The sequence below is a fragment of the Branchiostoma lanceolatum genome, chromosome 3, assembly GCF_035083965.1.
Source record: "Branchiostoma lanceolatum isolate klBraLanc5 chromosome 3, klBraLanc5.hap2, whole genome shotgun sequence".
Taxonomy (NCBI): domain Eukaryota; kingdom Metazoa; phylum Chordata; class Leptocardii; order Amphioxiformes; family Branchiostomatidae; genus Branchiostoma; species Branchiostoma lanceolatum.
The window spans coordinates 26586857-26614464 of NC_089724.1; the positions used below are offsets into that span (position 1 = coordinate 26586857).

General features: G+C 41.2%; 2 protein-coding genes across 3 annotated transcripts; both read left to right on the top strand.

The window, feature by feature from the left end:
* The first annotated feature begins 417 nt into the window (after nucleotides 1–417).
* On the top strand, nucleotides 418–15609 carry LOC136431243 (putative ammonium transporter 1). The gene is made up of 12 exons (XM_066422570.1): nucleotides 418–625; nucleotides 3415–3504; nucleotides 4292–4522; nucleotides 5375–5460; nucleotides 6300–6431; nucleotides 7439–7568; nucleotides 8375–8478; nucleotides 12095–12236; nucleotides 13042–13139; nucleotides 13659–13785; nucleotides 14307–14435; nucleotides 15330–15609. Exons 1-12 carry the CDS (start codon nucleotides 505–507, stop codon nucleotides 15485–15487), a joined length of 1548 nt encoding a protein of 515 aa, XP_066278667.1. The 5' UTR covers nucleotides 418–504; the 3' UTR covers nucleotides 15488–15609.
* A 2772-nt stretch (nucleotides 15610–18381) lies between these two features.
* Nucleotides 18382–27363, top strand: LOC136431244 (protein N-lysine methyltransferase METTL21A-like). 2 transcript variants are annotated; one of them, XM_066422571.1, is made up of 9 exons: nucleotides 18382–18711; nucleotides 18911–19011; nucleotides 19316–19459; nucleotides 20961–21142; nucleotides 22847–22920; nucleotides 23684–23730; nucleotides 24886–25087; nucleotides 25678–25835; nucleotides 26741–27363. In XM_066422571.1, the coding sequence occupies exons 3-9, from the start codon at nucleotides 19319–19321 to the stop codon at nucleotides 26945–26947; spliced, it is 1011 nt and encodes a 336-aa protein (XP_066278668.1). In that variant the 5' UTR covers nucleotides 18382–18711; nucleotides 18911–19011; nucleotides 19316–19318; the 3' UTR covers nucleotides 26948–27363. The 2 variants fall into 2 exon arrangements, with proteins under 2 accessions (XP_066278668.1, XP_066278669.1); XM_066422572.1 differs by lacking the exons at nucleotides 18382–18711; nucleotides 18911–19011 and having other exon boundaries at nucleotides 19347–19459; nucleotides 20986–21142.
* The last annotated feature ends 245 nt before the right edge of the window (nucleotides 27364–27608 follow it).

Consider the following 27608-nt stretch of genomic DNA (forward strand, 5'->3'; position numbering starts at 1 on the left):
ACATTTTGTGTCATTGCATCATCCTAAAACTGTGCTTTCTTTGTCCGAAAAAAATCCCATCGTAAAACAGGGCCCATTCAACCCTTACCTAGCACGTGCACAGCGCGTGATCATGCTTCCTTCACGTGAACACTCCGCCGCAGGGCTTGTCACGTCTCGGATTTCATTACTTCGATTTTTCGCGCCAAATGGTCGAGTCCATTATAAAGGGATCATGAATGTCAATGAGGATAAATTGTACTCATTTATCTTCATAAATTTCCATAAACTGAACAATTAATACATTTATACTTATATTAATAATTGTTTTATGTACATTTTTGACTCTTTTTAAATATGACAGACTGTCAAAAATGTATTGATAAAATTTTGGTCCCCTTATGTCAAGAGTGCATCATTCTCAAGCGACCCATAACAAGACAAAACCCGGCGAAGACACGTTGCTTCACAACCTTCTCTCCTGGACACCTTAGGGCCCGCACAGAAGACATATCTCGTAAGAAAATGTCAAGTAACGCAACCAACACCACCGAGTCGCCGGAACCTTCCCTGGAGCAACAGCTGGTCGCTCTGATGGGGAATTCCGACGAGTTTTTCCTTCTTATGATGGGCTGTTTCGTCTTTCGTGAGTACAAAATCATAATTTTCTTTTTACGTCATTCATTTATTCCTGTACAAAATTAAAAGCTATTTCCTTGTCATAGTGTTACTTGATAAGGGATATGAAATCTGTTTTGACTTTCAGAAATTTCTTGTCTACAATTTGGATTTCAGCATATGTTTGTGCAATGTTTTGTTTAGGGAAAACGCGCGCTTTTTAATGAGCCACCATCTGGGCGAAGGCGGAATCAAAATATTTTGAATTTTAGTTTGAATTATCAAATACACTCTGTCGTGGAACTGAATGGTAAGCGTGTCTATTCGCACTTTCAATTATGTTTTAACATACTTTACGTTATTGCTTTACCCTATTGAAAAGTCTCCAAACTTTATTAAAAGTGCAGTCTTAAAAGAAATGCTATGTACTCTAATATCGATACTAAAGTTATGATATGTAACGTTATATCCAATGTAAATTGATCTTCATGTGAAGAAATGCTGGATATCTGAGCACAAACGCCAAGTTAGTATCAAGGAGGTTATATAGACCTTTACTAAGATAACCTCCTTGTTTGGAGAGAGGGGCGGCGCTGTTAGAGAGCGGGACTGTCGGACAGTGTTTGCATATCGGGTTACATCTTGTGAATAGATTTTTGTGAATAGCTGATGGGCCCGCAACTATAGTACCGTAAGAGCGTTAGGTTTAATTACGTCCAAAGTATTAATGCGAAAAGAGGATTAACGTTATATGTCAAAAGACGATTGTCACAGCACATGAAATAATGAACGGAAAGTGTCTGGAAATATCCAGAAAAGTAGTCTGACTCTGGGTAAAAAGTTGTACTGTAGTCTAGACTTTGGTGCCCCTTGCCTTCGGAATCAAGACTACTGTGATTACAATTCAAGGCAGTATTCTTTTGTTAGACAATAGGAATTCAAATACAGAATAGGACAAAAGCTGTACCTTAGCTACAGACAATTTTCTAGTGTGGTTGTGATGGTAATGGTTAAGCCTTTTGTGACTGGATAGTGGCCATGCTTTGCTTGATTATTGATACTGAGATGAGTTTGCTTATTTATATGACTTCCAGTACCAAGCTCTTAATTGCTTTCTAACTGGGTTTTAATGGGCAATAACTCCTACAGTGCCCTTTTTATGTTACACCTGCTACTTTTTATTGGAAGAAAAAATGTATTAAGCCCCTAGGACTTGTGGATAAAATTCAAAAGGATTTTGACCGAATTGTCACTTTTGTTTTGATAGGTGAAATGTAGAAATATATCCACAGGGGTTTGTAATAATGTTCTACCCAACAACAGCTTAATATCCATTTCCACTGAATGCCATTCACTGAGAGCCGAGCTAAGCTGACCAGTTCTTCAGTACAGTCTGCGGAAAATATCATTTTTGTGGAATCTTTCTGTCAATTGGAATTGAACCTGTCTAAAATATCATTTCATTTTCCATCAATCTATGTTATATTGTATCGACACCTCAACTTGGAAACATGTTGTGAGTGGATCCTTTTCAAGGCAACCACCTGTCCAACGTGACTGATTTTCCTCGATCCCCCTGGTGGTGCCTTGGGCAAGATTTGACTGTACTTAGCCATTAAAACCTTTTATGAAAAATTGCAATTAAAGATATGATTGTGTCAATTTGTCAATACTGGTCTGACAGCATTTTTTGGCCTGAGGTGTGTCTATCTTTTCAGGGATGATTAAAGTTAGTTGTCAGGGTGTCAGGCAGTGTTTTGTCTGGATGGGCATTTAACTTGTAAGTCACAATGATGGATGGTACATGAACAGGCCAGGAATTTTTGCTTCCTCAGCAGGTTTTTACCATCTGATTCTGAGCTATCAGAACTGGGGCTGGCTGACCAGATGTTGGTATGTAGTAGCTAAAGCCTAAATGGGCTTAAATTAATTCAGGTTTGCATAGCAAAACCTTTGTTGGATCCGTTGGCATGTGTGGTGGCTGCCATCTTGAATTATGATGTCATAGGGTAGCCATACCAATTTTTTGGGAGGGGTGTCTTTTGGAGTCGCAAGCGTTCTCTTTTCAAGAAATTGGCACACAACTATCACACATTCAACTCAAATAAAAATTCAATACCAATTCATATTTATAAAAAGACGCCGTAATCGCTAAACTAACATAGCAAACCTGAAGTATATGAAGCACAAATACTTAACTCTAGTTTGCCAAATATTTAAGTTTAACCCTTTAGCACACTTACGTAGCCATTGGCACCCAATTCCCTATTGGTTACAGAGTTCGGCAGCATGGAGAAGGAACTGAGCTACATGCAACATTATGAGAAAATCTCTGACCTAATTTCATTCCTCTACTTAAGAAACTATGTCTTAAATCTGGGTTATTATTTATAATCTCATAATTATGCCAAATGCTTTATAAACTGATCAGATCCAAAAGTTTCACCCCGGATTTTTTGAAGAACATTGGAGCAGTGTTCAATAGTTCATGATAGAGTGGTATGGCACCATCAGTCCTCTGTCTTGAGAAAATATGCCATTACTGGAAAATATAAGAAGGCTTGGCACAACCTTTTCCATTCCAGAGGGCAATCTTAACCATTTTGTCTCAGAATGCAGCTGGATTTTGTCCGAAAACAGTCTCAGTTCCCTGCACTCCACTGTGCAAAAACTGGAAGAATCTTTGGATGCCTTTTTTTGTTCGTCATCGGATCTTGAATCTAATTCATTACGAAGTTTGTCGAACTCATTTTGGATTTTGCAGCATATGTATACCAATGTTTTTGACAATTGTTTTCACTGTACATGTCTTTACAGTTATGCAGGCTGGGTTTGCTTTCCTGGAGGCTGGATCAGTCAGGAGCAAGAACACCACCAACATCCTGCTGAAGAACATCCTGGATGTTTGTAAGTATTAATATGTGTTTCTTTTATCGTGTCAGCCCGGAATGTGTATGTAGTTTGTATGTGTGTGTGTGTTAAAGATTGTGGTTTTCCCTTAAACTTTTTTTTAGTACAATTGCACTGTTTTACACTGTGTTGATGCAATATTAAGGGTCAACATTCCTTTAATAACTTTAGGCCACACCAATTTATTTTCTTGGTTAACGGAATAAATTTTTTTTTTTTAAATGCTAGATTGGGAAAACAACATGAAAACAGAATCTCACAGGAATGTTTTTAATTTGGTCACACAGTTTCAGGGAGTGAACAGGGCCAGGTGCAAGTTTTCACCCCAGCCTAATCTGTTTTCATGATTTTTTTTTTGGCTAAAATTTAAAAAAAATCATTTAACCAAGAAATTAAATTGGTGTGGCCTTAAATGCTGTAAGAAGGGTCTAGACAATTCATTCCATGTAATTAAACATTGCCACTGCCACCTGCCTGCAAAGCTAGTGTGTTTACATAAAAGGGCAGAAAGTTGCACTAAACCTTACTTTTTTTGCCCAGAAAATTTGGATAGTATCAGAAAAACAAAGATTTCTTCTGGCCTCTATTTTAATGGACCCCTGGGAAGAACGGACATGTATATATATGTATATGTACTGGCCGACAGGGCCTTCCAAGGAAAATAAAGGTTTGCTAATACTAATAATGTACAATATATATGTATATGTACTGGCCGACAGGGCCTTCCAAGGAAAATAAAGGTTTGCTAATACTAATAATCAGTGTTGATGTCATAACATCACAGGTATCGGAGCAATCTCGTACTGGGCGGTCGGCTACGCCTTCGCTTTCGGAACACCAAGCAACCTGTTCATAGGACACGGACACTTCTTCCTAGAGGGCATCGAGGGATCGCAGTACGCCCATTGGTTCTTCCACTTCGTGTTCGCCGCCACCGCTTCGACAATCGTGTCGGGGGCCATGGCGGAGAGGACGGAGTTCAGCGCCTACCTTGTGTACTGTGCCGTGCTCACCGGTAGGTGTGATTTTTATAGTCGCGCCAAGAATTTAGTTTTACACAGAATGATATCGATTCCAGTCATAGCTCCAGTTATCTAACTCTGAAGTCTTTGTTGATCTAAGCACATAGAGTAGATATATTGTAATGCCCAAGCTGGATAGAATTTTGTAACAGTCAGACGTTTCAGACAGCATCCGCTGTCTTTCGTCAGTACTAGTGACTAACGATAGGACTGGAGAACACGGTTTTATACCAAAACTCTGAATAGCTATGTTATTTTATCTTTAACTTACTAAACCTGGATGTCTAACCTTCATCAACACATAGAGTAGAAATTGATTGGAATTAAATGTAGTTGGTATTTACTAACAAGAGAAATCATGGATTGTTACTGTAACCATCAATAACACACATATATTAAGTCCTGTAGTACACCCACTACCTTTCTCTAACTTTCTAAAAGTTAAACAGCCAGGAGTGACTACTGAGTTGATAGATGACCTGCAGGTCAAATTAACAATTGCTTAGGCCACACCAATTTAAAATCTTGGTTAACAGATTGTTTAAAAATTTTAGCACAAGGACATCGTTAAAACAGAAGGCTGGGGTGAAAACTTGCACCTGACCATATTCGCTCCCTGAATTATATATAAATTGTGTGCACCAAAGTACAGACTTTCATCTGATATTCTGTTTTCATGTTGATTTTCCAATCTAGCATTTTTTTTAAAATTCTGTTAACCAAGAAATTAAATTGATGTGGCAAACATGATACACAAGTCCTCTGACTCGGCATTTGTCCCTTCTTTTTCTTTTGTTATCAAGCTGATTACATGATTGTGTTATATGATGTAAATTGCATTGCAGGTGTGGTGTACCCTGTGGCAGCTCACTGGGCCTGGGACCCCAAGGGTTGGCTCTTTACAGGTGTGGGCACTGGACTCACCTACCAGGTAATCTTTACGAAATTTAATTTCTTCTTTCTTATAAGTTTTACATAAATGTGAGGGTTGTACGTTGATTGTGAAAAAATCACGGGGGCAAATACAAAAAAATTCTGACTTTTCAGGAGGGGCCAAGGAATTGGGGTGTTACAGCTCCAAAAGACTTTTTTGAAAACCTTGAAGTAGACATTTATTTATTTCGATTTACCACATTTGTGGAAGGATTGACATAACAGGTGAACTATCACCTTTTCAAGATGTCATCCCAGACCGGACTGTAAGGTTTTGGACCATCGCACACCGGGGCATGCCCCTACTCTTTTTCGAAAGGTGTGGTGAGTTCTTTAACGTGCGCGGAGTGTGGCTCTCCCCAAACACGGGACCTCCATTTAATGTCCTATCCGAGGGACGTTCCTAACCCTAGATGAGCTAGGTACTCATTTACACCTGAGTGAAGTGAGGAAAGTCGTGTTAAGTGCCTTTCCCAAGGGCACAACGTCCGGACATGTCTCTGGGCACACCGGGATACGAACCGGGGACCCATTGTTTGACAGCCGAGTGATCTACCACTGCACCACACAGATGTTCAGCAACCGGGCCCATTCCCTATTGGTTACAAAGTTAGGCAGCAGGGAGAAGGTTAAAGAAACACACATGTAGGACTCATAGAATCATAGAATTATAGATCAAACATGTATGCAGTGGACTATCAGCACTGACTTGGAAACAAAGATTTTAGCATTGTAATTTATTAAACACTCTTATCTTTAGAAGATATCACAGGAGAAGGATTGTTGTCATCATTTGCTGTGCAAACAGTTGGACATTATTGATGTGTTTTTCTACAGGACTTTGCGGGGAGTGGTGTGGTGCACATTGTTGGCGGCATCGCAGCCCTGGCGGGTGCCTCCGTAGTCGGGCCCAGGATCGGGCGCTTCCAGCACGGGAAACCTGTCCAGATCTCCGGCCACACTGTTCCAGTAAGTTACATCAAGGACATTATTACTATATAGCATTCTTTGCTTAGCACTCAGCACTCATAGGAAAGGTATGAGAAGGATTTTAACTTTCCCTTAATTGCATGTTAATTTTGCAATCTTACAGATAATTGCACTTGTCATTAAGAGCTGTAAGTACAGCGTATTGGCTCACAGTGGCTGTGATCATTTTAGAAGAACAATGACGATGATAATGATGATCTTTATTTGAACATTCATGACCACATGGGGTAAATGCAGTAGTTTAACTATTAGTTTTACTTGAAATGTTTACGTACAGAATCATAAATAACGTTTCAGTAAACTGTTAAGTCAGATAAGGCCACACCAATTTTTTTGTTGCTTCTCGGAATAGCCTCTCCTGTTTTTCCCATTATGACAACAACAAAAAATTGGGTCACTATTCCCATTCACAAATTTTTACTCACGATTTTACTATTTGTTCAGTTGTAAATCTCAATAGCCACCAAAATAGATTATGAAGGCCTGCACATACCTAAAAAGTGTGGTCATATGTTATCATAAGTTATAATTTTTATTACAACTATGTGTGAATAGACGATGATTCTTCCCCCCATATTATAATTATGTACTATTGACGGCATAGTATGATGATTTATAAGACCACAAAGAATTGAATTATTGGACTAAACCAAAAAAACTCCTTTTGATACAGAATGCCATTGAGAAGGATCTACTGTAAATGCATTTAAGTTTGCGTGGTTTTAATTTCGCGGTAGGGAGAAAATGGAGTGTTCGCGGTAGTTTTGTGTTTGCGTTTGAAACAATAGTAGCGCTACAGGAACGCCGGTGAACTGTAAATGCAGAAATGTTCGCGGTGGTTTTGAGTTTGCGGCAAAGAGCTAACCGCAAACAGAAAACCACCGCAAACATTTCAGCATTTACAGTACTTAATTAGCGTAATCAGACGTTCTTTAGAATTCATTATTTTGCCATGTGTGAATGGACAACGATTGTTCTTCCCCCAGCTTGCTGCTCTCGGTGCCTTCATCCTGTTCTTCGGTTTCCTGGCGTTCAACGGCGGATCGCAGGGCGCCATCTCCAACCCTGGGGACGGGGTCATCGTAGCGCTGGCCATCACTAACACTGTCATATCTGGTGAGTGCCAGAGTGCAGAATTAATGTTCAGAAAAAAAGGATTGCAATGATAGAATCTTGTTCCAAGACAAGTACCATTAGTGTAATTTGAAAGTCATAATGTTTTAGAGGCAATTATATATTAAGTGTGACATTCTTACACATCTGAATTTTGGTGTTGAATTTGTGAATCAATATTTTACAAAAACATGTATAAAACCAGAAAAAGAATTCGATTAACCCAATAATTTAAGTAAGAATTCAGTGACAGTAGTGAGACTGAGTAGGAATTGGGGAAGGAGGCACTCAAGCTAACCGACATCTTTCGCACCGCAATCATCCTTCAGTAAGACAGCTGGAGCCACATGGTTCACGTTTGGGAACTTTGGAACGCTTTATTCAGCCTTTTACACAAATCGATTTCGCCGATGTGGCTTCATCAGTGGTTAAGGCTTAAATGACATGAAGTTCTCACGTTTATACCATCCAGTGCAAATTGCCCTTGAAATGAGATACCATACAGGTCCTTGTGCTTATTTATTTTCGGAGTAGTGAGACTAGAGTAGTTACATGCTATATTGTTCGTCATTGTCTGTCCGTCCTTTTTATGTAACATATACTTGCAATTAGCCTCTTGAAGCTCAGAACTTGCAATAAAACTTTCAATTGTATAACAAATTTAATCCAGCTCTCAACTTTCTATCTTCGACTGTGTAAGATATCTTTCGGTACAAAAACCCCTACTTTTTAACTTTTTAGCTCAGACACCATTTAGGAATATTATTCTGACAAATCTAAACTTGGAGATTTTTTTTCTGTGCCGCCAGGTTCCAGTGCTGGACTGATCGCCATGGTGATCAAGCGTGTGGGGCTGCTGGGAGATCTGCACTGGAGTCTGCTGACCACTCTGAACGGAGCGCTGACTGGCATGGTAGGTGTTGATTTGTTTTTTTATATACCTAGCACCATGCCTGACTGCTTATGCTTTGGTCCCAATTTTGCATCAGTGCCCATTGGGGCTGTAGTCCCGCCCGTACTTAAAATCCGAGCTAAAATGATTTGGGGGCTAGGCCGGACCGCAGGTAGTCCAAAGGGGCCATGTAGGGGCCACGCCTGAAAGTGCGTCAATTACCCGACGGGAATGCTGTTTAGAAATCAGTTGGAACTTAGCAGTGTAATCCACAGGCCGTCTCAATCATAAAAACTGCCCTGGCCTTTAACGGGAGTCGCCCAAACATAGGACGTTTTTTTACGCGCTCGAACTCACGGCGCTCCATTGCTGGTTGCCAGAGAATGGTCATGTTTTAATGAATGAATTTTGCCAGAGAATTTTTGCCAGAGAATGGTCATGTTTTAATGAATGAATTTTGAACACATTTATCTAAAGAACATACATGGACAGGAAATGTATTCATACTGTTCATGTGCCCTTCACACTCCGATTTACAAGCGGCAAACGCTGTGAGACGTTTTCACGAATGTACCTTCTGATTTAGTGCTACGCCAGATAGTGTGCCTAACTTAGTACGCTTTGGTAATTTTGCTCTCTTCGGAAGTTGGTGATGAAGTTAGGGAAATGTAAATAAGGCTTGAAGTCTGCTATATTCTAGCTTTCTTTTGACCGGAAAATTTTGACTGTGTGCACTTCTAACGTCATGTGAGAAGGGCTATATCTAGCGCATCCCAGCTCATGTTTTTGCGGGAAATAGGCTACTACGCACTTTGCGCGCGGCCCGACGTACGTCTTGCATGCGACCCGACTTACAGAATCATTACGAAAAAACGACACCGCTTACAGCAACAATACTCCGTCTACTTATTGGGAAATATCTTTGCCATATCTGTATTCAGTTTCCTTTTCATAGACGGTACCAATCACATGTTAGAGCGTTACAAAGCTGTGCGTTGAATTGCCGTCCGCCACCATCGCTACCCCAAAAAATGGCGGGAAAACAACGTTGCCAGACGGCAGCGATGTTTACGTTGTTTTCTTTGGTCGGTTTTCTTCTCAACAAACACTTAAAGACCCAATTTTCTTGTGTTTTATGAAGTTATATTTCTTATGTGCATGATAGTTGTATATCTGCTTGGCACAGGTCGTATATTTAGGTGTCGGGCCGTCTAGCTACGCAGTGACCCTCTACTCACCGTTGCCATCATTATTGTCAAAATACTATTCTCGATAAAACAAGAAATGAATATGTTCACATATGTTTTGAATGCAAATAAAAATTATGTGCATGGACTTGGTTTATTTATCTTCCTTATGAGCATAGTCAGTGGACACAAACACGGCGTACTTATGCATAACAAGATCACTAAAAAATCCGTCCTAAGTTAGGGCGCGTCCTAAGGTAGGGCAACCCCCGTTAAATATACCACTAAGTACTTTCTCAATAGATGAAAACCTTGAAAACCTTTGAGAATTTCAGCTGCTGGTAAATCCTAGATTGATCACCACTCAATTGTTTGGCTTAAAGTCAGTCTGCAAACAATGACAACAAGAATCTACTCACAACTTGTAGTTGACGATATTCTGTTCATGTTCCAACTGAGGTGAAAGCTCCAATCAAAGGCCAGGCGATCAATTTAGCTTGAAATGCAGGTTTTGTACAGTACTAGTCTTGTGCCAGCTTAATTGAGTCATGGAAAGCAAAGCACCACAGCGCCACCTAGCTGTTTTGTAGATAAGTGCACATTGAGTCCACATTGCCCATAATTTAAATGCACATCATGTTCCATGCCAGACTGTCTACAAACAGGTAACCGCATTAATCATACTCAATAGGCATGTCACAATGACATGTCACTTTGGTTGTATCACACTTCATGGCATTTTGATCTTAATCTTACTTACTGTAAATGCCTCCAAATTTGTGTGGATACAATTTCACAGTGGTTTTAACTTTTCTTCTTGGTAAATTTGTTTTTCTTTAAGTTTTCATCTTCAGTTGGTAAACTTCTATTTTTTTACCATTTGATTGTATATAAAACAGTGCAGTAATACTGTAAATGTTGAAATTTTTCATGTTTGTTTAATGTTCGCGTTTTTTGCGATGACCCTTTCAGCTAAGAATTTAAAACTACCGCAAAAATTCCATTTTCCGAATTTCAGTTACCACCCTGTTTGATCATATACAATTAGATAGTAGAGGAATGTTTCTTACACTACCATAAACGTTCCCTGTACAGGTGACTAACTGCACAGGCTGTGATGATGCCTGCTGACAGTTGGCTAATCAGACTCTAATTGAGTATGGATGCCCACAATTAAAATGCACATCACGTTCCATGCCAGACTGTCTGCAGATTGTGGGTTGGCTTAAGCACATTAATCAACAACAACTTGTTTGACAACTCTTGTTGTGTCACACTTTGGTCTTGATAGAGTTTTTATCATCTTTATTTGCCATCTGTACAGGTTTTAACCTGTTGACAGTTGGCTATGATGACATTAATACTCTTTTTGCAACTTGTGTCACACTTGAGATGTTACAGACTGAGTTCAAGCAGGCAACTATGTCAATCATACTCAAGTCACAATAAGTTGTACGTGACAACTTTGGTTGTAGCACACTTGTTGACATTTAATGTGGTCAGTACTAAATGTTACCACTTGAATTTAGCCTGGGTGCTGGCTTTTTTAGCTTTAGTCCGCTCCCTCGGTTGCCTCCACATCTTTTCAGCTTCAGTCCGCCCTCTCGGTCACTTCCTAGCCACAATTAAACTGCACATCACGTACCATGCCAGACTGTCTGCTTACAGTTGGCTTAACCACAATTAATCAACATCAACTTGTTTGACAACTCTGGTTGTGTCACACTTTGGTCTTGATGCCACTTGAATTTATGTACAAGCATCACAATAACATTTTCTTAAACTAGAGTATTAAACATCTCTACTCCAGAGTCCTTCTCTGCTATCTGTGCTGGTTGTAACAGTTGGCTATGACATTAATCATACTCATGTCGCAACTTGTATTGTTGCCTCGATGCTTTGCCAAATTCTGTGGATCCTGGGGCCGAGTTCGATCCTTAGGGGTCGACTCCAACTTGGACATGTTAGGGATTGCACTCGTCATTTCGGATGGTGATGAAAGGTCAGGCACAGGCCTCAAGCGTCAAACCTACATGTATGCACGTTTAAGAACCCAACACACTTAACAAGAAGAGTAGGGGTGGCCAAAAACGTGAGCCGTAGCAAAGCCACATGGCACTGCCACTATGTACTTGAAAAAGCATCATGCTTCACCTCAATCGAGGATGACTGCTTTACCTTTACCCTTAGGTCACATTTAATTTCTTGGTTAACGGAATTTAAAAAAATGTAAAAAAAAAATGCTAGATTGGAAAAACAACATGAAAACAGAATGTTTTTGCTTTGATGCACACAATTTCAGGGAGTAAACAGGGTCAGGTGCAAGTTTTACCCCAGCCTTTTGTTTTAATGATTTTTTTGTTGCTAAAATTAAAAATAAAAATCTGTTAACCAAGAAATTGAATTGGTGTGGCCTTATACACTTTACTTATGAAACATCTCCCCTCCAGGTGGCCATCTGTGCAGGCTGTAACAACGTCTACCCCTGGGCCGCCTGCATCATCGGTGTCGTGGCGGGCGTGGCCTACTGTGGATGGAGTCAGCTGATCCTCAAGGTCATGAAGGTCGACGACCCGCTGGACGCTGTGGCAGGTGAGATGCTTAATTAAACTTGAACTTGAAGTTTGTGTTGTTGAGATAATGCTGGTCCAAACGGAAATTTTCATGTGTTAACACAAGTCATATGCTACTACTAGTACTAGTACTCAATTTGCCTTTTCTGACATCTGTTCCTTCAGTAGTTAGATTTTCCTTTTACTGTATTAATCTACAGGCACTATGAAATTGAATTGTGACGTTGTAGATGGATGACGTTGTAGTCTCCTGTTTGACGGACAGGAACAGAGTGGCCTTGACATTAAAAAATGTGCGGAAACACAAGCAGAGAGACATACAGGCATAAATACACACAAACATCATCATCATCATCGGGGGGGGGGGTTAAATCAGGAGGGAGGAGGTCCCAGGCTAAGGCAGGCAGGCCTCCAGCCTGGCACGGTATGACTCAACGGTGGGAGCCGATACAACCGTGCCAGGCAGGGCGTTCCACCGGGGGATGATGCGGGGGAAGAACAAATATTTGTATGAGTCTGTCTGGGCGTTGAGTGGTTGAAATTTCAGATGGTGACTACCCCGAGTGCGCCCCTGAGCTGGTTTGTTATTAAAGTAGACTGTCAGCGTTTATATTGACATGATTATTAACAAGTTTTTAGAAAAAGGTGAGGCGGGCATTCCTCCTCCTTTTGGAGAGAAGCAAACATAGCAGAAAGTACACTTTATCACTCCTTTGAAGTATTAGTAGACCAGGATGTGACATATTGCATGGTCATTAATGAATTGAACAGTACAATATGCATTATGAACTGTAACACGTCTTAATTCTTAATTTCCTCCACAGTTCACTTCGGCGGAGGGTTCTGGGGAGTGATTGCAGTTCCGATCTTCGCCACCGAGGGCGGCATCATCACATCTGGAGGGTCTCTCATGGCTTTCAAGGCAGGTTTTGTTTTGTTACGTTACAGGGTGATTAGTTAATTGCCCAGTATAATATTGGGGGAGTTACAAGCTTTAGCAACACACATCAAACCTCTGCACGTAAAAAAAACACATGGTTTGGCTGAAAATACCATCTGTAACTGAGCAAAGCCACATTGTATTATCAGTGGCTACTTGAAAAAACATTATGCTTTACCTCTTTACTTTTATAGCTTTTACATGTACCTTTTGTCTTTGTACATGTAGCTTTTATTACACTCAGGGTGAAATGGATTAGCAGTTCTTTCCCAGAAATTGCCAGTGTAACAAAAATTTACATCAATTTACTAAATGAAACAATTGAAATTTAGCACTGATTTACATCTCTGACTAGAACTTTTTACTGTTGTACATCGCTTTTGTTTGATGGTTTAGATACCACCTGTAAGTTGAGTGTAAGATTCTATTGTACCTATGTGATGACATGTTGATGCACATCTGGTTTATAATCTCTGATTTTGATACCTTTCTCTCACGCAGGGCTTGGGATGGAACATTCTGGGTGCGGTAGCCATCGCTGTGTGGACAGGCGTCATCACCACCACCATGTTTGGGTTCCTCCGCCTGGCCGGCGTGCTCAGGGTCGAACCAGAGATCGAGGAGAAAGGTACGTCATCAACAGCTCTGTGTGTTTCTTCAGTGCAGTCATGATGAACTCTCCTAGTGCCACCTGAAGTTACACATGCACTCAGACTGGCTTGACTAATGCTACGGTCCCAATTGCGCCGGTGCCCGTAGGGGGTGTAGTCCCGGCCCGGCCCAGAAGCCGCAAATTTGTCCAGGTGGGCCCCTCTTTCCAATTGGGACCTAAGCAATAAATCTGACCCTCCTTAGTAACGACTCACCAATCCCTGCCAACAAGAGATTGTGTAAACGCAGGCTAGCACTGGGGCCTGAATGTCTTTTCTGTAGGGTATCAAACCAGGAAGCCATTTTAATTCTTCAGCAAGTAACTGCTTTAACTGAGCTTAATACATTAATATAAGTTGCTGCCTCCCTGAATTTTGCATTAAGCAATCTACCAGTGTATGCCAGACATAAGGCCCCTGTAGATATACAGAGGTAAATTTGTTTGATTTTTGTTTACACTCCTATATATCTGACATTATGTCCCTCTACCTGCTCCAGGCCTGGACATTCCGAAGCACGGCGAGCCAGCCTACCCTCAGGAGAGCTACGGACACGGCTGGCTCCTGGAGACGGCCGAGGACAACCTGCCCAAGTGTCGGGCTAAGGGCATCAACGACTCCCCTCCTGGTGAGTTACACTTTATTTCATTTTATTTTGTAATGTTTGTACAAACAAACAAACAAACACTAACTGTAGTTCAGAGACTCTGCATAACTTGGGGAGACATGATTTAGGGATGAAATGGGGACAGGATTACGGTTGAAAAGGTAATAGGTAAAAATAAACCATGATTCTGATACTGGAGACGCCCGTCGGGACAAGCTGCCCAAGTGCCGGGCTAAAGGCATGAACGAGTCCTCCACTCCTGGTGAGAGTTGAGACTGTTAGGAAACTCTTCAAAACCTGTCCACGTTTACAGCGGGGTATTAACTTCCGGGTTAAGGCACTTACACGTGCGGCAATGCCGTTTTCTTCCAGGGAATACCCTATCCCGGTTGTAACCGAAGTGGCACTCTTCGCAACTGTCTGTATCCCGGTCGTAACTGGGAGCGGCAGCTTAAGGGTTAAAGAGACATGATTTCCTGATGCTGTGGAAAAAACTCTCAACTTTATGACAGGAAAATGTATTTACGCAAGCTAAAATTCACAGATTTATCAATTAGAATGAGAAACATTGGCTTCCAAATTCCAATTGACTAAATCTTTGCCTTTCCTTTGCAAAGCTCCAACCATTATGGTCAATGCCTTCCAAGGCCAGGTGCAATATATAAACTCCCCCACCCCTCAAGAAAGAGTCAGGGACTGACAAAAGTTTAAAGCTGGAGACAACCCTGGTCCTAACGCTCTTTCATGGTCACTAAACAACTTAATAGAGACATGATTGAGAGCTGTGCTTTATTATATATTCTATCGCAGAGTGATACAGCCACTTGGGTGAAAATCAATTACGGTATTTTTCGGAATCCACATGGTATTATTCGTACTGAATATAACTTAACAACTTGATGTTGCTATCTACAGGCTACAATCATGGAGACCCCTCTAATATGCTGGCGATGACCCACCCTGCGTCCATGGCGATACCACGCCCCTCCGTGGTCACAGGTCCGGCTCTGACGGAGCTTGTTTACGACAACGAGGGATACCTTCCCGAACCAGTCCACAACACCAGGCTGTGAACAAGAAATAAAAAGAGATTTAACATCTCACTCGCTCACACCCACTATCATGTTTAAGGTCTTCTGTTCCCCATCACCTGGGGGTCAGACGTGGTTGCACATGGGTGGGGTAGCTACTAACATAATTCCACCAGGGTACATAATTCCGCCATGCTGAAAAGATACGTCCTAACAAATCCCCAACCCAACGTCCCCCAGTATGATGCACTCCTGTATATCTAAAGTGTGCATACCTGGGGGTGCTGCACTAGAGATCTCTCAAACCCACTGTTTTTCAAAGTGGCGGATTTATGTAAACTGACGGATTAACGTTAAACTTAATGGAGGTTAAAGCAGTCGTGGTAGATTTGGAAAAGTTCACGGTTGCGTTTGACTGTCTTTTCAACCTCGGTTCACTTGAAAAGTATAGAAATTGTCACAACAATTAACCTGGCAAGTCAGAAATGGTTTGATATTGTCATATTTTGTTTCCCCATCTAAACTCAATATCAACCTACATTAACATTTATCCACCACATTCAAAAACGTTGTGTTTGAGAGATCTCTAGCCCAGCACCCCCCAGGTATATACAGTTCAGATATACAAGTCAGAGTGTATTGTACTGGGAGATTGGAGTCTCTTTAGACACCACACATTTTTCAGGGTTGTGGATAAATGTGGCCTGTCGGAATTCTGTTAGCAGACTTTACCAAACTTCTCCATCATATTTGAGTAAGTTTTGTCATATTAAGAAGGTGCTAACTCCTTATGTTATGGATCTGCTAAACCCACAGTTTTGTTGCTCTTCAGCATTTCTATGCAACTGTAGACATCTATGCAATGTATCATTTCTGAAAATAATTTCATCAAGTTGGTAGAACATAGGATCTTGGAGATTCTTTTAACACAACCAGGAAATCTCACCTGCTAACGTTTAGGTGTCTGTCAGACAACTTCCTCAGAGCTCCACCTACCTTAGCTGCTTATAGTGGTGAGAAGAAGTACTCCAGTCAGAAGCTCTGAGGAAGGTGTCTGACAGACACTGAAACATCAGTAGGTGAGAGTCACTGGTTGTGTTGAATGAATCTCCAACATCCAATGTATCATTATTTGCAGTGGAGTCAGTTGTGAAAACTTAGCTAATGTTTTTGGTGCATATTATATATATGCACCGAGGAGGTTTAGAATAAGAATTAAAAGGCCTTTTGATTAAACCTTGTATGGACCAAATGTACAGTTGCACTCCAGGAATACTGGTTAGTACCTTTATGATTCCTAATTGGTGATTATGCAATGTATATTTGACAAGTATTGACTGGTGCTAAGAGTAAACGGGGGGGGGGGGGGGGGATAGGTTGAAAAAAAGATGTAAAAAAATGTATGCATGTTGTCCAAATGCACAAAAACCATCCAGGAAGACACACCTGTTGTACCTGTCTCTTTCGTCTTTAATGCAAATTTTGCTTGTTCAATAGATAGACTATAAAAGACTAATATCAACAGGTTTTTTTTTTTAAATCACTGTAGGAAACAAAATGTTCACCATGCACTGAGCTATCTTTGGTTTTTCAAGGCATCAAAACACACGCTATTGTTGTAGATTTTATTTGCAATGAGGTTTTTCTTGATAAGCCTATGTATGAAAACTAATCAATGTACCGTAGAAACTCAAATACATGTACGAGCATTAGTCAGTTCAAATCTATGTATTAGGAAATGTATCGATGTACCATTGCATGAATCGCGTTAGCCTGGATCGTGTCTATTATTGCACAAAACATGTAGTCAAGGTAGATTTTAGATAGAGGCTTAATGAATAGATATCAGCACCTGTAACAGTTGCATGTTAGGGCCCTGTCACACTTGTGTGTACATTCAAGCGTGCGTGAGTTGCGCATTAACATTTTTTGGGTTTGCGGGGAAGAAGTTGTTTTCTACTAGATTGACCCACTGTTGTGCAGCCTAGTGATCGAGCCTAAGAAATGACTTATTCGGCTGTAAACTTAACCTAAACCCAAAACATGTTCATACGCAACTTATGCGAACTTGTATATACGCACAAGTGTGACAGAGGTTTAACAGTTATGTTAAAGCATATTTGTGACAGAATAGTGTAATGCTTGCATCAGTTTATATGTATGTCGACCTATGACCACTTGGTTTATATATACTAAGTACTGTTGCTTTCTATCTAATACTCGAGCCGTACAAATACATGTTTAATAATATTAAATACTTCCTTGATCATACGCGTTTAAAAAAAACAAGTGGTCTTTTTATTGACCTTGGTGTCAATTACTTGTTGGTTTTGCTAATGAAGCTTAAAAGCTGGTCAAACCATCACCTAATCTGATGATCATACACATTCATATTTCTTTTGCTTTCGTAGATAAACCTGCCATTTCGTAGATAAACCTTATCTATATCTGTTCTTAATCATCCATCATCACAAAGAAGCTATATATATGAAATATACGTGTGCGTGTGTGTGTGACATGAAAACGCTTTGTTCTTGTGAAAAAAACGGCCTTGGAATCAAAGAAGTACATTATAATGTAATATGGTTAAATGTAACGTCCTTGGTAAAACCGCCCGCCGACGTCGTGCATGGAAAAAAATCAATGCGCATGAATCATTCGCCCATTATTTATTCAGTACCTTTATTGACCCACGTCGGATAATTGTTGCCCCAAAGGGCTCAGCGGGTTTCGATAATCCGGTACCAGCAACACTCGTGGACACAGACAGCAGAAAACGGACAACAAAACTCGATCTTTAAGAAAGGAAAATGTGGCTGGAGAAAAAGAGAGGAATAGCATTGAACTTCAGCCGTGTTACAAACTTTTAAAACTCCCGCCTTATGAGTGGATGCATGTCTCGGGCATCCGGTCGAACCGGACTTATCTGGTTCCACTTAAAGCACAAAAACAAACTTAGCAGAAATCGTTACGTGGCGGGTCATTGGGGTACATATCGGTCGGACTGGCTACATGCAACCCCCTTGCTGGAAGGAAGAGCGGTATATTTTCCTACTCAGAAGTGCGGAGGTAAAACTGTGTGAATATTTAGTGACTAAACAGCTGTTTATATGAATACCAGGAGTTAGTGTTCACCGGACGATAATAACGTCGCCGAAAACCAGGCCACTGCTGGTCTGAAGATTGGGTCCGCCCCTCCACCAAACCAAACCAAACCAGACCAGACCAGAACTTTACTGTGGTAGGCTGTTTACTCGGCTCCTAAGGTTAGTCCATTTCATTATGATGATTTTATCATTCGTGAGGAGGGCTAGGGTGCTTGAACAGGAACGTTCCTCATATAGTCCGATGAAAGAGAACATAGGTGGCAAGAACGTCGATTAAGCATACAACTCTATATGACCTGTAGTGACATATTGACACTGCAAGTGTACAAAGGTTCTCATGTGCTCACCTTTTCTGCAGGTGGTGTGAGAGGTGACCGATAACAGCACACCAAGAGAGAGGAGCATCACGTGCATCGTCAAGGACCCTTACAGGTGAAGAGGTATACTATAATCATACAGGTGAGAACGAGTTTTGCATAATGATAAACCAAAAACTCCATTTGTAATCAAAGGAATTTCGTTGATAAAGACATGATTGTATTCTGTAAGTTTAATGTGTTTTGCTGTCGTTCAATTTCAAATAATACTTGTATACCATGGATAACATTCAATTTGATAAGTCATAGGTCATTCGCATCCAATTTTGGTCGCACAACGGTCGCTCGAAGGTCTCCATCCAGTGGAAAGGGGGTCTAATAGAAGGCCATTTATTTATTATCGGCTACAATCTTTTATCCATGATTATCGTTGTCTGTCACAGCAGGCCATGGATGATTTCGGTTTCCATGACGACGATGACATCATCTTCAGCTGGCTTATTCCCGATGAAGAAGACGGGATCGATGGAGGGCGAGATGGAGAAGTAAACGGGAACATCGATGGATCTTTAGAAAATTCACTAGTATCGGTATGTGTCATTCCTCTTACTCGCTTCTGTGCCAATTCGAATTCCAAATCACGTTTTCCTATATATAAACGCCTTTTTTTCCGATACTCCTCACTCGCACCATAGGCTGTAGGCCTCGGAAGGAGAGTTTGATACGCCCGAAGAGTTTGATAGGCCCGAAAGCCGCCCTCGCCCGAAGGGCGCGCGGATCCCGAACTTACCCGAAAGCCGCCCTCGCCCGAATTCCGCCGGAAGCGCGCGCCCCCGAAGCGCGCCCGAAGGGCGCGCCCCGTGGCGCCGCTGGCGCCAAGAATGAGCGATATTTTGAAGTTAGCTTCGCCGAGCGACTTTCGCGCAAGGGACGACGGGAGGCCGACGGGTATTTGCATAACTACCGACCGGGAGAGTCTAACGCAACTGCTCAGCGGGGAAGAAAACTCGCTATTGTTTATTGAGTCCGCGGAGCTGAGGCCAAATGCCCATGCTCGCACTAGCCTGGGTGCCATCCTATTACTACCGCGGCTCCTACACCCGATACCCTGGAGTGTAGCAACCCCGGCCAGTTAGTAATATGATGGCACCCAGGTTACACTTACAAGGGATAACGTCAAATTTCCATCTTAAGGGACCCACGTATCAAGAAGTGTCAATACTGGTTCATTCATGACTCATTCTATCCGATTGACTCACACAATATTGATAGCAGTGTCAGTCTATGAATGATATATGAATATGAGTGATACGTACGGAAGTGTCTAGCTGTAGTTGGCTAGTATACTTGGCTAATATATCTTATCCTCATTCAAAAAGATATGAGTGTTTTTGAAGAAGATAATCTTCATAACATAAGCTGCTATCTAGATCCACTGAAGTGTCGCTAAGTAATCAGCCTACCCAGGGGTCCTGCCAGCGTGCAGGAAGTTGTTGTTTACAAACATTAGGCTCTAGGTTGAGGTGGTGTCACAGACTTTTGCAGCTTGTTTTTGTACAGTTAAAAAACACCACACTGGCCAGAAATGGACGAATTAATGATGGAAATATGCTGAAAAGTGCTTGTCCTTGTCATTTGTATTAGGATTTGTTCACAAGAATATTTTCAATTTTTGTGCCAAAATATTATATAGTGGGCCTTTAATCGATGTCAGTTCGTGTATAACCATCATAGATTTCATCATATATTGAATGGGATAACGTGAAAATATCATCTGAAGTGTCGATTGGTTCATTCGTTCGTTCCAATTGATGAATTATAGTCACACAAAAATTATAGCGTGCGTTACGTTACCGTAACGTCATGTTGCGTTAAGTTAGATTATACAATAGAAGCCACTTAATTGCACAACGGATAAACGCACACTCCTGTTAACTGCACGGAATCCCCAAATCCCAAACCAGTTCCCATTCACGCCATTGTTAGTGACTCCACATATCTGCACGGCGCATGGTCACCAATGCCGGATAACTGCACCAAAAATGTATCAGAACGTGTATAATATTACTTCTCGTCTTTCCCCATCGTTAGAATATTGAACCTGTGTGTCCCGCAGTGTGCACAACTCAAGATGTGCTGGAGAGAACAAAAGAATACACCAGAGTCATAGAAGCTTCGCCTCTGAACGGTGGAAGGAACGGATACACGAGTCGCGAGCAGACAGGCGATTCAACAAGACCAGCCATGTTCCCTGGGGTCATGGTGGACACGAAGTGAGTCATATAAGGTCTCATTCATGAGTTTTTTCGCCCCATAGGCTTACATGTTATAAAACGTGTTTTACATGGGCGCGTTCGTAATGAAGATATAGAAAATGTGCCAATGTTTTTCCTTCCATGTTGAGACCATTTACTCTAGATTATGTAAAAAAATTGACAACATTTTCACTACACACAATCTCTTTTAATAGCAATTACAAACTGCACTTGGCTACACCTCCAAAAAGGCATTTCCAGCTGTAAGCGCAGGACCGAATCACACGCACTGCCCGGGCTGTGTACTTCCAACCTCGCGCGCGGCTGCCGAACTTTGCCTGCTAATTTCTTCAGTTACAAACGAGCTTTCATCAGTTTGACGCTTGATATCAGCTGGGCTAGCTAAAAGGGAATTTTAAACCGATAAAGCCACGTATACATGCAGCCGTTCATTTTTTGGGGCACGGACCCCTTTAGGGTACCCACTCGGAGTAATACAGGAATGATACCTTAACATTGGTTTATTCATTTCATTTCACACACAATACATTACAATAAAAGCATACACTGCCATTCACCTCGCAGCCTTATGTCGGCTGAATTATGTGGAAACATGGCGTTTACAAACAGTGACAATAAAGCCATATACCTTTACATTAATAAAATTCTTCTAAAATTCTTGGTAGACCAAATATATGGGGTTGTTTATGTGGTGGGTAAGGTACGGTAATGTGCTTTTGTTATATCTTTCGGTGCGTGCCAGCAATCGGTCAAGTTTGTTTGTTGTCTCGTTGTCCTCCCGCTGATCTCCCCCCTGGTTTGTGGCAGCCAGTGTCGGTACATGGTAGAAGTATGAAAGTTCTTTGCAAACTTTCTACAAAAAGAACAAAGTTTGACATTATGAGTTATGCACGTGGCTTCATTGAATTTGATAACCATGAAGTTGATAACCACTGTGCTATAGTCTATTGTGGACGCATAACAATATATGTATATCTCGTTATATTTCTTGAAATTCATTCGTGAAATTTAAAGAGTAGCTCGAATTCTTTGTTTTTACCTGATAAGGTCACACCAATTCAATTCCTTGGTTTTCGGACTTTTTTAAATGATAATATAGCAAGCAGACAACATAAGAGCAGAGGGCAGAAAGGAGAACTTGGATATGACTGTATTCGATCCATAAAACTGAGTGCTCCCCGAAGGTGTAAACCTCTGGCTTTCTTTTCGACATCTTTTTCCACTTATGCATATTTTCAAAAAATCCGAGAACCAACAAATTAAATTGGTGTGGCCTAAAAGTGATTATGAATACTAGCATTGGCATTTCCATTTAATCCACAAATAATACAATTTCGCCATAACCATAGTCATGGGTTAACTTTTATTGCGATCCAATTAGGTTCCTAAAGCCCCCCTCTCACTGGACCCGCGGAACGCTGGCGGCGTCGCTGCGTCCTAAACTGGATTTGTGTTACCCTTGACTTCATAATGGGAATATCACTCAAAATGTACAAGTATGACCAAAAAGACAACAAAACTTTTGCTTTGTCAATTCGATCGGCCGCAGCGACGCGGCCAGCGTGCCGTGGGTCCAGTGAGAGAGGGGCTTTAGAAGGGTCGATACGATACAGGACTTAGCACAACATAACATAGTTAAAATTCGCAAGTGTAACTTGACGCATGTTTGCTTACATATGTTGGACATGGTTTCCCCCACAGTTATCGCCATACAACAGTGTCCTTCGGAGAGAAAGTGAGGGTACTGGGGAGAGTTATAGACGGACTGAAGGATGGTATGTATGAGATAACCACTGGTACTTGCAGAACGCAATGAGTGGCTCTCTAACATAGAATATGGATCGTTATATAACAATTTAGTTGTACACATTTATAGCCCTAGAATCCTAATCCTTACACTAAATATATATATATATAATTCTTAACCACACAAGAAAAGCACCGTGGAAGTTAAGGGCTATTTCTTAACATGAACTAGCCTGGTGTTCAATTGCAACCTACTAAAGCCCCCTTCTCACTGGACTCGCGGCACGCTGCGTCCTAAACTGGATTTGTGTTACCCTTGACTTTACAATGGGCATACCATTGAAAACGTACAAGTATGACCAAAAAGACAGCAAAACACACAAAGCTTAAAAAGATTCGTTTTTTTGTCGCTGACATTCGTTGAGTGCTTTGTCCAGCGACGCAGCCAGTGTGCCGCGGGTCCTGTGAGAGGGGGGCTTAAGTTTTACCTCCGGTTTGCTCCTTCGATCCCCTCCGTTGCTAAATATTCTTCAGAGAAGCGAGATAGAACGGAATGGATGCCAGGCTAATCAATTAAGCAGCCCTCATTAACCTAATAATCACTATTTTAATAATCACTATTGAGCGGTCAGTTAAAACTGACAGCTCAATCTGGAAAACGCATGTAATTAAGTAATGCATGCACTGGTCTCTTAGAGAAATGAATGGTGGTCTTGTCTGTCTGTGTGAACCCACTATCTGTATTTCTTGACTTGTATTGGTTTATATTTCTTGACAAAAAAACACCTGTAGATTTGAATGTACAACAAACTGGATTCGTGGTGTGGCCGGCAGCTATGGTAGGTTTGAATTCGAAGCTAAGATTTGAAAATAAGAAGTCTCAAACATACAGGAAAATGCACTTAGAAGTCAGGACTAGGGACGCCAGCACATGCAGTGACAGTTTTGAAAAATGATGATAGCGATTTTTGGTAATTTTGAACCGGCTTCGGGTATAAAACTAATATTTTCCGTCATTACTGCGAATAGTATGAACTTAAGCTTTCAGCAAGAAACTTCGACTTTGGCTTCTTTTTTTAAACAACTTTCACCCCCATCCCCAGTGTTAGAAACCGAAAGTTTGAGTAGCTAAAGACCGTATCAATCAGAAGACAACGTTTAGTTTACAAAAGGTGGGAATTATACATTAAAACTCCGTAGCAAAAACGTCTTACATGAAATCCGGTGTCATAAAATCAGAGCATTCTGGTTTGATTCGCCACGCTGTTTAAACTAGTAGATCGGCGTCTTTCGTCCGAGTATTGGCAGCGATTGCATAAAATTCACTACTCTACACTACAACAAAGGCAGCATCCAGAACAGCAAACAGCTAAAGGCTTTACTTAAAAGTTCATCTGTGTTGGTAGAAGTCATTTTGTATCAAAGTTAAACTGCAATTTCCAACACAAGTATTTGGACTTTCCCTAATTCTGAATTTGCGACTGATCAACTCTATTCCTTATCAAGGAATGAGCAATCAAGTAAGCCTGGCGCCCTCCGTCTCTGTTGAGGGCTTTACATGTACAGACATCCCTCAACAGAGACGGAGGGCGCCACAGACTTTCTGCAACGTAGGATCCGGTGCTCACAGAGTCACGTGTCCTATCTGCATAATGTGACGTCACAGAGACTGTATTTCTCCTTCCTTGATAAGGACTGGAGATAATAAGTCGAAAATTTGGGTAAGTCCAAATACTTCTGAAAATTGCAGTTTGACTTTGATACAGTTAAAGGATTTGTAATCACTGATACCTTTATTGCACAACAGTTGTACAAGGTACAAAGTATGGCATCTACTGGTACATAACTACAGTTCTATTAGGCTAGTCTATCCATCTAACGTTAATACAAGATGGTGTAGTAGTTTGGGATGGCAATGGGAATATACAATCATTGGAGGAGATTCTAACTTCTAGACATTCTTTAAAATATTTTCCTTTGTTTACGTTCTGCAGATTCTGTCCCAGTACCTGGTGTCCCACCGTGAGCAGGTCCGTACAGGCCGGGTGCTTGAGGTGGGTGCAGGTGCGGGGCTCCCGGGACTGGTGGCCGCCGCGCTGTCCCAGGACCCGAGCGGGGTCGTGATGACGGACTATGTGGAGGAGGCCGTGGATCTCATGGACATGAACATCGCGGAAACCTTCGGGGATGATAACAGTGAGTAGATAACAGTGTTTCTTTCAACGTTGTACTATTCGTGGTTATAAATGGAGGAAGCTTTCAAGCGTCACCAAGGTAGAGTAAGTAAGTAAGTAAGTATGCGTGGTTGAATCAAGGAGGCCTCTGTTGTATTTGGTGTAACGTTGTGACAGTGACTTGAAATGGTATTTTGGATGAAAATGTTCAACTGTTCTCCGACCTGACAAAATTAGCCTCACCTGAATTTTCAACTGAATCACCCAGTATTCTTCTGCTCTGTGACCTAATGAGAAAAGTTTTGACAATGTCATATTGACATTTATGCAACTGGTTTGGTGTAATTCATAACAGACTTGATAATGGCATGTTCGTTTCCTTTATTCTCTGTCATTTGTTGCACGCTTGACAAAGCTTCTTTTGACAATCCACCGTTTGAACATTTAAGTCCACTTTGGACAATTGGTATTGTAAGCTGTAGCAATATAACTGATTGGACAATAATTATTAATTTTGCTCTTTTGAACTGATAAACTTCAAAGATAAATGATTTATACATAAATGATTTATACACGACAATGATTTTGTTCTTGTGCGATTGTCCTTGACAGAACGACCGAAGGCCGCCATCATGGACTGGGACGATGACCCATCAGTTCTCCAAGAGCATCATGGGACGTTTGACGTCATCATCGGTTCTGACGTTGTCTATTGGCCTGAGTTGATCGAATCATTGATTCGCACAGTGAAGGCCCTCTTATCAAATAAAGTAAGGCTTTTTCTTGCTCTTGTTTTCTGTAAACGTTACAAATTGGAATATAATATGGGTAACTGGTAGCAGCCAGTTGATAACTTGGGGACCCCGGTTCCAATCCGGGGAAGGGCATCCTGGTTGGAGCTGCATTCGTCTTTCGGAAGGGACGTAAATATGGGTCCCGTGATCGAGGTGCCTCGAGCGCGTTATAAAGAACAACAACAAGGCTAGCTTCATTACTCAGATGGGTACTTACTGGCTGTACTTCAGATGAATGATTATGTATATCTAATTGATTCAATTTAAAGGGTAAATATCAAGTTTGCTGATGATGGAATACAATCTTTTCTAAGGACAAGTCATGATTTTGAGTATCAAACTTATCAACCTAGGATTGATGCATGTAAAAAAATTCGTAATCTTCTTAGTAGAACGATCGTAGAGTGGTACCCGTTGCCACGAAGTACCGTAGAAGCATCCCCTTTAGCCAGATTTAAACAATGCATGCAGTTAGATATGCGAAGGTTAGACGTGACAAGTCATTCGGTGTAATAAAACCAGCTGCTGTCGCGCCGCGTGCCTGCCAAGACCAAACCCACACCACTTACTCTCTGTCCAAAGATCTATCTACATGTGTATCACTAAAAAATCAGTTCCATAGCATGTCCAGAACGCGAGATATCAAAACAGGAAGTTCCGCTGCAGTACCGTAAGAAGCCGATAGGGGGCCCAAAATCTACTCGTTTCAGGTCTCATCAAAACCTACCAACCCACCAAATACCAAGACAGTCCATCAAGGCATTCTCGAGTTATGCTGGTCTACTACACACAAACACACACACAAACGCTACCCTATGCATAACCTTCTCGGCGAAGGTGATAAGCACAATTTTGATGTTATTGTCTCTTTGTCTGTTTAGCTGACGTCCAGGTTCTTAATGCTGTACAGCAGGAGGAACCCGAAGGTGGACGTGCTGCTTTTCCGGACAGCACAGAAGTACGGTCTGGACAGCACGGAGCTATCGCTGGAACAGAACAAAGTTTACCACGCCGTGCTGAAGCACCCCGTGTACATAGAGGACACAGACATGTTTCATCTTTATGAGTTTAGACACAGCCATAAATGATATGTTGTTCTTGACAAAAATGTGAAAAGATACTGTGTTTCCCTCAAAGGTAGTTATAAATTTTACATGCATTAATTTGATTTCATTGTATTTTTTCTTCAAGCTGATTTTACTTGTATTTTATTGTATTCAATTAAACTCCAGATGATGGTTTCATTTTGTGGAAATACTTGCAATGGGTTTGTGCCTTACCATGATATTGTTCGCCGTGTTTGTGCCCACTAACGGAAACTTTAGTCCACAGTACTGGCCGTTTATCAGAAAGATAAGAATATGATATCCCTCTGCCTGCCTTTGGCTCAAATGAACACGATGCCTTGCGATTGTGTACGTCTATACAGACATGTCTTGAGGATACGTTTATGAAGGTTAGACAGGTAAACAATACTTGTCTTTGAATAAATATCTTGAAGACATTTGTCTCATTGACCTATTTATGCGTTATCATCTATTCACTTGAACAGGGAGTTACCAATAATTCAAAGTCACCAATATTATATATGTAAAGAGAGGAGACATAAGTTGTAAATAGAAACAGTAAACTACTTTTACCTCTCAGTATTGTATTTGCCATTTGATATTGAGATACAAAAATTGAAATCCTGTGCAAACTCAGACTTCTTTCCATATAAGATCGGATTTTCAGAGACTAGTTTTCAAC

Excerpts from the sequence above, each read along its gene's own strand:
- LOC136431244 (XM_066422571.1), top strand. The coding sequence starts at position 19,319 with ATGGATGATTTCGGTTTCCATGACGACGATGACATCATCTTCAGCTGG. Across the intron at positions 21,143-22,846 it reads GGGGTCATGGTGGACACGAA|TTATCGCCATACAACAGTGT; the intron begins GTGAGTCATATA and ends TTTCCCCCACAG. Across the intron at positions 22,921-23,683 it reads TATAGACGGACTGAAGGATG|ATTTGAATGTACAACAAACT; the intron begins GTATGTATGAGA and ends AAACACCTGTAG.
- LOC136431243 (XM_066422570.1), top strand. The coding sequence starts at position 505 with ATGTCAAGTAACGCAACCAACACCACCGAGTCGCCGGAACCTTCCCTG. Across the intron at positions 13,140-13,658 it reads GGTCTCTCATGGCTTTCAAG|GGCTTGGGATGGAACATTCT; the intron begins GCAGGTTTTGTT and ends TCTCTCACGCAG. Across the intron at positions 13,786-14,306 it reads ACCAGAGATCGAGGAGAAAG|GCCTGGACATTCCGAAGCAC; the intron begins GTACGTCATCAA and ends TACCTGCTCCAG.